The 10,877-nt window shown below is 46.7% G+C and overlaps 1 protein-coding gene across 1 annotated transcript; it reads left to right on the top strand.

Annotated features, from left to right (window-relative positions):
• The first annotated feature begins 3,728 nt into the window (after positions 1 to 3,728).
• On the top strand, positions 3,729 to 8,067 carry LOC130130869 (G-protein coupled receptor 26-like). The gene is made up of 3 exons (XM_056300725.1): positions 3,729 to 4,396; positions 4,621 to 4,734; positions 7,830 to 8,067. Exons 1-3 carry the CDS (start codon positions 3,729 to 3,731, stop codon positions 8,065 to 8,067), a joined length of 1,020 nt encoding a protein of 339 aa, XP_056156700.1.
• Positions 8,068 to 10,877: the final 2,810 nt, after the last annotated feature.

Below are 10,877 nucleotides of genomic sequence, written 5' to 3'. Positions count from 1 at the left end.
CTTGCTAGGTAGTTTCCACTGTCACTTTGGTTGTTCCACCGTCCGCCATTTCCGCTACAGGGGATAGCTACCGATAGCTTCCGGGGAAGACAAAAGCGCTATCCTCTTCCGGTTTTGGTTGTGCCGTGAATCAGCCTTAATTTCCCCGCGAGATCGTCCCCGGTGGCAGCGAGCCTCATAGGGAACCAGTCTAAACGCCGACGGTGTCTGTAGCCATTACACTGTGCAATCAACATTACTTCACAAAGATAAGTTAAAGCAAAAAAAACAAAAAACCTGTCTACTGCCGCTTTAAACAAATACCCTCTTTGGATTGTTTTGATTCCCAGCGAGAAGATTCAGTAAAATGTGATCTTCCTCGATACTGAAGCAGTTCGTGAAATTTTGTGTGTATCATTTGAAATTATTGCCGACAACATTTTAATGAGGTCTGGGTTCATAAAAAAATGTACATTATTTTAAAGGCACAATGGCTGATTCCTTGAGCTATATTAAAAAATAAATAGAAAAAAAACAAAACAACAACAACAGGAAAGTTAATTCCCTGCATGGAGAATAATATGTGAGCTTGGAGGAAGTACTGGCATCGAAATTTGGTAACGGTAAACCGTGATGATAAAACAGTCCCATCACAAGACTTGAGTTTTAAGAAGTTGGATATGTCCGTCCGCATCAGTATACCGATAACATTAAGTATGCTTCGCTTTCAGCTGGCCCGCCAAGGAGGAAGAATCCTCTAATTTATCCCCAGTGTGCCTCACCTGAACATCCACCTTTGGTTAGGTAACGTATGGAGAGTTATATTGGAGGTGACATCCCATCAGTCCTATAAATAGCATTGCAGTTCTCCCCCAGCAGCCCAGCTGCATTGTTTGTAGGGCTCTGACATCACCCACCGCTGCTTTGTCTCCATGAATTTCTGATTCCCTCACACGCACATGTACACCCCCCCTCACCCCACCCCACCCCTCCCACACGCATACACACTCACACAGGTGTTTATATTATGTGCTCTATTTTTGTACACTGTCTGGCAGCAGTTGTAGAGGCATGAGGTTGTATTATTGGTTTTACACCTTTTCTGCTGCTGTAAAAACAGACTCACTCTTCTTTGCCTCCCCCCCTCCCTTTCTCACTCTCTTTCTCTCTCCCCCCTCTCTCTTTCTCTCTGTCACTCTCTCTCGCCCCCTCTCTTTCTCTACCTCCCCCCCCTCTCTCTTTCTCTCTCCCCCTTTCTCTCTCTCTCTCACGCCCTTTCGCCTTTTCTCTCTCTACCCTCTCTCTCTCTACCCCCTCTCTCCCTCCCTCCCCCTTTCTCTCTGTCTCTCTCGCTCTCCCTCTCTCTCTTTGTCCCCATCTCGTGCCCTCTCTCTACCCCCTTTCTCTCATCTGTCTTTCTCTCTCCCCCTCTCTATCGCTCCCTCTCTCTCCCGCTATCGCTCTCCCCCCTCTCTCTTTCTCTCTTTGTCTCCCTCTCTCGCCCTCTCTTTATCCCTTTATCTCTGCCTTTCGTTCCCCCTCTCTCTCCCCCTCTTTCTACACCCTCCCCCTCTCCCCCCTCTCTTGCCCTCTCTTCCCCTCTATCTCTCCCTCTCTCTCGCTCCCTCTCTCTCTCGCTCCCTCTCTCTCGCTCCCTCTCTCGCTCTCCCTCTCCCATCTCTCTCCCGCTGTCTCTCTACCCCCTCTCTTTCTCTCTTTGTCTCCCTCTCTCGCCCTCTCTCTACCCCCTCTCTTTAGCCCTTTATCTCTGCCTTTCTTACCCCCTCTCTCTCACCCTCACTCTCCCCCCCTCTCTTGCCCTCTCCCCCCCTCTCTTGCCCTCTCCCCCCCTCTCTCTCCCTCCCTTTCTCTACCCCCCCTCGCCCTCTCTCTTTGTTCAATAGCACTGTGGTGTGTGAGAATGAGACTGACAAGTTGTGAAAGCATCCCAGTGGTGATGACGGGTCTTAGTGTGAGTGCCTTCTCACTACTTCCACCCAAAACCCCATTCGACTGTAACACGCCCAACTTTTATTATTATTATTATTATTATTATTATTATTCATAGCTCGTATGAATCTGTATTTTATGTAAAGTCGTGATTTAGATAGCAACAGAGATGGACCCTGGGTCGGTGTGGCGTTACTTCTCTAATAGCGCTCCTCTGTGCAAGTAGATAACCAGTTTGTTGTTTAATGCGGGGGAAGTCTCTGGACCGGACAGCAGGTGCAGAAAACAGGTGCAAATTATTTTAGAAGAAGAAAACTCTGCAGGCTGTGTCTGACCCCTGTGAGTCACCGTCTACACACGCTTCTTCACATGACTCGACAACGCCACAGCGGCATTTCAGCAATACCTGCAGTTGAATGCCGGGTTTTAATTGTAAATAAAATATTACCAATTCACGTTTTGTACACAAAGACATACGTAGGATGCATGCGGATTACTGCTGTGGCTCTGTAAAATCTAGACACACACTACAAAATAACTTGCACCAAGTTCTCCTTTTTCCTCGGCAGGTCAATTTGCTTGCTCTTGTGAAGATGTGTTTTAAATGAATTTCTCCTCATCAGAGTTTGACAAGGATTGGATTTGCATCCTATAGCCAGTGCATCTCAAGTAAGACCTATACACGGTAACCCTGCAGAAGGCAGGTCTACAGCCATAGCCTACCCAGCATATAAAACTAAGCATCTTGAGATACTCCCGTGGAGGACTCGGATTTTACATATAGTTCACTAAATATCATGCTACACACAGGTCCATATACCCAGTGTAGCCAAATGTGTCTATAGGAATAATTCGTAGCGGGAAAAGGGATCTATTTGGCCACGTGTCCTTCTACACTGGGTCATCACGGGAAACGTAGGTTCAGTCGTCACACATAACTGCACCCTTTCTCCTGCGAGTCCACATGGATTCGGACAGGTGTGGTCGATGAGGCAGGACACACGAAAATTGCATGTGACACAACCTCTGTAGGCCAATCGATTTCTGCATATTGGACTCAACGTGTGCGCGTGTGTTTAACATCAGTTTAATTCAGCGAATCAACAACAACAAAACATGTAGGTACTCCGAAAGAACAGACTGAGGCTGGTGTGTGTGTGTGTGTGTGTGTGTGTGTGTGCGCGCGCGCGCGCGCAGGAATCCCTTAAAATGTGGCTTCCGTTACACTCAAGTCAGTTTCGTGCATCGGCTGAACGTGACAGCTCGTCACGTGATGACATGTAAAACAAGAAAAAAGAAAAAGAAAAACGCCGCTCGTTCATTTGCATGTGGCGCGGCGCGCTCCACGGCGCTCTCCACGCGTCTGTTTTGCGTCCTGCACGCGCCAAGAGAGAGAGCCACTTTTTCTTTTTTGGTTGCCCGGCATTCAGATGGTCACGCGGCACCGCGAGAGGTTAACCGACACCGTTCTACCCTGCTCGTGTTTGGGTTGTGTGCTCGTGGAACAGTGCGGAAGGTTTTAAAGAACCAACCCGCAAGTTTGACGCGCGAGATGGTCCCGGCGCCCGGGCGGTGCGCGCCGCGCGCCTCTGCCGCTCAGCACGCTGGACAGCGCGGCGGGGACTCGGAGAGCTTGCGGAGTTGGAGTTCATTTGTCTCTTTAATCCAAGGAGCTGCTCGCGGAAATAACGCGCCTCCCGCGAACCATGGCGGATTTTAAGTGCTTACCACCACTACCAGCACCACCACCACCACCAGCAGCAGGTAGCCCGAGCGCGGTGCACCGTCCGGAGTGAGCGATGGACTTCGCTGAGATCCTCTTCGCGTCGTTCATCGTCGCGGTCGCGGTCGTGTCGCTGTCGTCCAACTTGCTGGTGCTGTTATGTTTCGTGCACAGCACCGAGATCCGCAGGCAGGTGCCCGGCATATTCACCATGAACTTGTCCTTCTGCAACATCCTCATCACCATCCTGAACATGCCCACGACCTTGGCGGGCATCGTCAGAAACCAGCAGCCGTACGGGGATTGCCTGTGCCACACGGTGAGCGTCCTGGAGACCTTTCTGACCGCCAACACCATGCTTAGCATGGCGGCGCTGAGCATAGACCGGTGGATCGCGGTCGTCTTCCCGCTGAGTTACTCCACCAAGATGCGCTACAAGGACGCGGTGATCATGGTGTGCTACTCCTGGCTGCACTCGCTCACTTTCTCCCTGACGGCGCTCCTCTTCTCCTGGGTCGACTACAGCCACGTCTACGCCTCCTGCACCTTGCACCTGAGCGAGGAGGGCGACCGGATAAAGTTCACGGTCTTCACCGTCGTCTTCCACGCCACCAGTTTCGCGCTGTCGCTGCTGATCCTGTGCTTCACCTACCTGAAGGTGCTGAGGGTCGCAAGGTTTCACTGCAAGAGGATCGACATTATAACCATGCAGACTCTTTTCCTGCTGGTCGACATTCACCCGAGGTACTTTTGACCCGATGCATTGAATTCATGATTCAGTAGCTAGTTTATTCTGATTGGGTTTTGCATGACTTCCGCTTTGCGTGGAAGTTTTGTATTTTGCACGTGCAAGGCAGCATTTGATGCAGGTTAACGATCACAGCTGCACAAGTTAACACAACACTCGAGAAATTCGTTGTTGTGCGGCGCAAAAGCAAAGAGTCAAAGTGCTCTGTTGTTGTTTTCAGTGTGAAACAGAGATGCTTGGCGGAGCAAAAGAGAAGGAAACAGAGAGCCACCAAAAAGATCAGCATCTTCATCGGCTCCTTCATCATCTGCTTTGCTCCTTATGTTATTACGAGGTAAGGGGGATACATCAGCAAATTAGTTTTTAATTTTCTTCTCGCATTCAGCAAATAAAACACTGAGGACTGAGCTTGTGGGGTGGACCTTTCACTGGTGCTTTGGGCACAAATGAGATGTTTTAACCCATCACAGGTGGCAGATGTTTTGTTTTTAGTTTAGTTTTTGTCAGTAAGGGTCCGAAAGTAAGTAGGTTTACTACATAGCGTCTAACGTAAGGGCTTTTTGACGTTTACTTACAAAAAAACAAAGGACTGTGTTTTGTGCGTGCGTGCGTGCGTGCGTGTGTGTGCGCGTGCTGAGACCAGACAGTAAAATCACAGACCGCCCACATTGTTTTGGTCCCCCTGAGGAGGAGGGCTGAGGGTCAGGTCTGCAGCTGCAGGGGCTATGGCTAAGCTAAGACATTAGAATTAGGCTCAGCGTGAATGTTAGGAGTCTAAGTTTAGGGTTAAATGTGTCATTTTGGGGTTTTTTTGGGGTTCATTTTGAACATGTTACAGTTAAGGCTAGGTTGGGGTTATTATTGTTAGGGAAAGGGTTAAGGTTAGGGCAAATCTTAGGTTGTTCGGTTAGGGAAATAGCAAATAGGGTTTTGTTCTACCATAAAATTTTGGTTCCTACATGGCTAGAGTAACAAACTGGTGTGTGTGTGTGTGTGTGTGTGTGTGTGTGTGTGTGTGTGTGTGTGTGTGTGTGTTCTCCTGGCCATCCCCAGTGGAGGTGGCCTGAGTGACCTATTGAAGTCCTAACCTGTAGAATCTGAAAATGTGAAAACTGCAGTGATCCGAAGAAAATGCGCAACAAAACGCACGTGTTGTGTTATAAAAGCTGAAAACACGAGTCTGCCTCCCCGAGTGAAGCCTCAAACGGTCCAAATCCGGTCATCCGGAGATAGAAATCACCCCGGCAGCCCTCCTCGCAGCATGCTTCCGCTGGGACTCGGCACTGTGATGCAGGGGAAACGTTGTGACGGTCGAGTCGTCGTTTCGCGGTTTTGCACAGGAATCGATGTATCGACCCGTCCGCTAACAGCTTAGTTTGTGTAGCATACTAATGAAAAGGGGGATTTGCTTGAAAAACTAAGGCAAGCCTTCTTGCGTCAAGCAGAAGAAAAAGCCCTGATAAGCCAGGCCGTAAACCAACATGATTACGTCATTAGCGTGTTTTACATAGTTACAGTTACTCCGCTGCAGACGCTTTCATCTCTAAAGTGATTACAGGAGTCAGCAATTAACACATAGACTGGCTGTGTACAACACTACATACTAATCATACTACATACTATACTAATCATACTATAGTAGTGCTGTATGAACCATGTTAAAGTAGTAGTATACTCTATACTAATCCTACTCTAGTAGTATCATACTAACCATACTATAGTAGTACTGTATGAACCATATTAAAGTAGTACTATACGCTATACTAATCCTACTATAGTAGTACTATATAAATCATACTATAGTAGTACTATACTAGTCATATTACTATAGTACTGTATTAACCATATTAAAGTAGTACTATACTCTATACTAATCCTACTATAGTAGTACTATATAAATCATACTATAGTAGTACTAGTCATACTATAGTAGTACTACACTAATACTATAGTAGTACTATATGAATTATATTAAAGTAGTACTTTACTAATCCTACTATAGTAGTACTATATGAGTCATAGTGTCGTAGTAGTACACTAATATTATAGTAGTACTATATGAACCATACTAAAGTAGTACTATACTAATCATATTATAGTAATACTATACTAATTGTACTATACTAATACTACTGTAGTAGTACTATATAAATCATACGATAGTATTACTATACAAATCATACTGTAGTAGTACTATATGAACCATATTGAAGTAGTACTATACTAATCATACTACAGTAGTACTAAATGAATCATATTATAGCAGTTATACTATAGTAGTACTACACTAATCATATTATAGTAATGCTATATGAAGTAGTAGTATATTTGCAATATAGTAATCATAGCAGTACTATATGAATCATAGTATAATAGTACTATACTAATCACATTATAGTGGTACTATATGAAGTAGTAGTATATTTGCAATATATTAATCATATTATATTATAGTAGTACTATAGTAATCATGTTATAGTAGAACTATTTGGAGTAGTGGTAGTATGATTATTAGTAGTAATGTATTACAAACTATATCAAGCTACATGGGAACACTGTTGTACTGTAGTATTGATTGTCACGGGCACAACATCACGTTTCAAGCCCTGTTCCCTGCTGGACTTGTTTCCGACACGTGTTTGCCGCTGCACCGGTTGGCGGAACCCGACCACAGAATTTCAGCAACGGTATATGGAGGGTGTCTCCAACCATGGTACAAATACCAATTAGTATTATGTAACCTGGCTCCACGGTACAGGTGGATGAGATAACTGTTTACTAATGGAGAAAAGTCAGATTTCAGCTTTAAGTGGACATTTCAACGTGGTACTTTCACTTCAGGGTCATTTGTACTTCAATTACAAGTAAAAAGTCTGAGTACCGCTTCCGCATCATCATCATCATCATCAAATCATCAGGGCTGCACGGTGGCCCAGTGGTTAGCACTGTTGCCCTACAGCAAGAAGGTCCTGGGTTCGAGCCCCAGGCCGTCTCAGGTCCTTTCTGTGTGGAATTTGCATGTTCTCCCCGTGTCTGCGTGGGTTTCCTCCCAGTGCTCCGGTTTCCTCCCACCATCATAAAGACATGCATGTTAGGGTTAATACTCCTGCTTGTGCCCCTGAGCAAGGCAATGGAAAGAAGAACTGGAGTTGGTCCCGGGTGCTGCAGCTACCCACTGCTCCTATACAATAGGATGGGTTAAATGTAGAGAACACATTCATTGTAAGAATACAATGTCAAATAAAGTGGCTTTCATTAAAAAAATCAAACTTATACAGTGCTTTTCTAGTTGCTCCACACACTTTTCAATGCAAACAAAACAAAACCACACATTAACCACTGCAACTTTCCTCTCTCTCTCTCTCTCTCTCTCTCTCTCTCTCTCTCTCTCTCTCTCTCTCTCTCTCTCTCTCTCTCGCCCCCACCCAGGCTGGCTGAGCTGCTTCCTTATGTGGGCATCAACCGTCACTGGGGAATCATCAGTAAGTGCCTGACATACAGCAAGGCCGCGTCTGACCCCTTTGCCTACTCCCTACTGCGTCAGCAGTACAAGAAAGTACTGGTTACTGTGGTCAACAGGCTGCTACGCCGTGAGCTGTACCCCTCATCTGGCCACAACAGCTCCTTAGACACGGAGAACGACTACTGTCTCCAGAGGATCACTTAATGGCAGCTCCCGCGGACATGACAGATACGCTTTGGGCCGAGAATAAAGGTGGCCTCCTGGGAGAGGGTGGGAGGAGGAAGAGAGATGGAGATGGCGATGGAGAGGATATTGTTAGTAGGGTTGGAGGAGAGAGAAGCAGACAGGGCCACATATTGCCAGGGCGGTGGGGGGTGGTGGTGGTGGGGGGGCACATGAGCGAGAGTGACAGCAGATGGAGGAGAAGAATGAGTGGAAAGGAATGAGATGCAAGGTAGATGGGAGAGAGAGGGGGGGGGGAGAGGGTCGAGACATACGGTGAGCCAAAGTGGACGATGTTGAGTTTGTTCCAGACAGTATTGGTAAACAAGGGAAGCAGATCCATGATTCATCGGTGATGGCCCACACACACACACACACACACACACACCCACCCACACCCAGCCTGGATCAAATCAATCCATGTTATTGAATAAACCACAGGATCAGATGCCGATTGGGGGGTGGGGTGGGGTGGGGGGTAGGGGGGGTCACATCACTGGAGACCCTAAGCTGCCTCCCTCTTTCCTTCGGAGACAAGAGACACGTGGTCTTTTTTTTGTACCCTAACCCACCACTTTGTTAAGATGTCAGCAGCACGTCCACACGTAGTGACCCTTTGTCGTCCACACAATACGAAGGGGCTTATCGTGCGCGAGCGCAGATGGGGACGCCGCAGCGAACATTATTGGTCCTGCTGCCCGTCAATCATCGGCTAGGCGGCAACACCTCAGCAACACCGGTTACGTATTTCCGGCGAACGGAAGTGGGCGCCGCAGTTTTCGGCGCAGGATGGCGGGTGTTTTTGTACCGGCTGTGCTAGGCTACTTCGCGGTTGTCCACATGTCAGTCACTGAATATCGATGCACTTTGTATAATTCTCTCAGAGCTACTAGTTACCCGAGCCAAAGGCAAGTGTCGTTTATACCAAGTTACGGACGCGTGGGTTTGTCAGTGAATGTACTGTATGTAGGTAGCCTACTTACTTACCTGGGACGTATTTGTACAACTGTTCTTTACTTTGCCAGCGGACTATAAATGGAAATATTTGTATGGATATTTACATGATGTTATATATTTTGCACTGTACAGGAACAACTTATTTGTTTAGATAACTTTACTGAAACGGAAGAAATGTGATGTAGCATAAGAATGTTTTCAAAGCGCTCTGAACGCACCGTTTTGGACCCGTGCCAGATTCGAACATGTGACTTCGGCTGCTCGGAGAGTCGCTCTACCGAAGCTTATTTCTTTAGATGTACTTTAGGCACATGTGTTTTTGACCTTTTTACCCACTTGCTGTTCTTTGGCGGTGTGATAAGCTTGGCGGAGTACGTGCAATAAAAGCGACCAGTTATAAAGACCTTTGGAAATATGATTGTTTTAAGCCTGGACTCGGTTACTTCGCATCTGGATAACACTGGATGCACCTTGTGGAATTAATAGACAGCAGTGAATCGTAGTTTACACCGAGTTAACAGATTATGTTTGAAGAGATGTAGCTAATTCAGGGGGCAGCGGGGGAACCGCCGCAGCCGGGACACGAACCCGAATCTCCCGCACCACGGCGACTGCGCTGACCAGTCAGGACCCCTTTAGTTGACTGGTTCACGTAGTCACCCGTGGGGCGGGAGACCCGGGTTCGCGTCCCGGCTGCAGAGGTGCAGATGATGTAAATGTGATATGAGTGGATGATATATATACACATATACTTTTTTAAATAAGACATTAGATCAGCAAGCGACAGCTGAAGTTTATGGACACACCATAAGAAGATAAATAGATAATTATAGAAGGATGGAGAACTTGAAAGGGTTAAAAAAAACCCACTATTCAGTGTCAAATTTAATCCGCTTTGAGCTTCCCTCCCTCAGCTACACAACATATTGCATCAAATTACTTCCCATCTGTCTAATGTGCCTAATTATATTGTATGTAATGAGCAGCGTGGAAGCGAGAGCATTGTTAAAGATCTCCATTTCACTGCCATTACTGCTGAGTGCAACATGAAGCAACTGATCGAAGACCATCTGAGTTACTGGCAGGTCTTATTCATCTATCTATCTATCTATCTATCTGTCTATCTGTCTATCTGTCTATCTGTCTATCTGTCTGTCTGTCTGTCTGTCTGTCTGTCTGATTCATGCTCAGTTAAAACACGCTTTCCTCGTATGTTCTCATTGATCCCTGACCTGACCTGACCTGACCTATCCCGTAATCTCTCGAGAGGTCATTGGGGCACCGCTGTTGATCCGCAACCAGTCCTCGCCATCTCTGTCTGTCCTCAACCGCCTCTGTAAGCTGGTGAAGTCGAGGCCTGTCCACGCTCTGATGTTACATAGCCATCGCTTCTTCTGTCTTCCTTGTCTTTGCCCGCTCCTCACTGTGCCTTGCAGAATGGTCTTGGCAAGGCCGGAACTTCTCGAGATGTGACCATACATTTCAGTTTTCTCTTCTTGGCAATTGTCAACAAGTCTTCATGTGTTCCAATGGCTTGGGTGATCCTTCTTCTCACCTCTTCCTTGGTAATATGGTCTCTATATGAGATGCCTAGAATCTTTCTGTAGCACCTCATCTCCATTGCGCTTATTCTTCTTTGGAGAGCTGCTGTGAGTGTCCCAAGTTTCACATGCGTATAAAAAGATGGACATAACTAGTGAGAGCAACAATCTGACTTTAGACCCGGTACTAATGTTTTTGTCTTTCCAGATTGGTTTTAACTTTGTTGAGTGCCATGGTCACTTGTGCAATGCGGGAAAGGACTTCCAGTTTGGACCCTCCATCTGTGACGATGG

The sequence above is a fragment of the Lampris incognitus genome, chromosome 20 (genome assembly GCF_029633865.1).
Source record: "Lampris incognitus isolate fLamInc1 chromosome 20, fLamInc1.hap2, whole genome shotgun sequence".
NCBI lineage: Eukaryota > Metazoa > Chordata > Actinopteri > Lampriformes > Lampridae > Lampris > Lampris incognitus.
The sequence above is the reverse complement of the archived record's forward strand: the minus strand, read 5'-3'. Positions and strand labels throughout refer to the sequence as shown.

What these genes read in the sequence shown, in the direction of transcription:
- LOC130130869 (XM_056300725.1), top strand. Translation starts at nt 3,729, where the DNA reads ATGGACTTCGCTGAGATCCTCTTCGCGTCGTTCATCGTCGCGGTCGCG. An exon ending in CTGGTCGACATTCACCCGAG is followed by an intron (nt 4,397 to 4,620) that starts GTACTTTTGACC and finishes TGTTGTTTTCAG; the next exon opens with TGTGAAACAGAGATGCTTGG. An exon ending in GCTCCTTATGTTATTACGAG is followed by an intron (nt 4,735 to 7,829) that starts GTAAGGGGGATA and finishes GCCCCCACCCAG; the next exon opens with GCTGGCTGAGCTGCTTCCTT.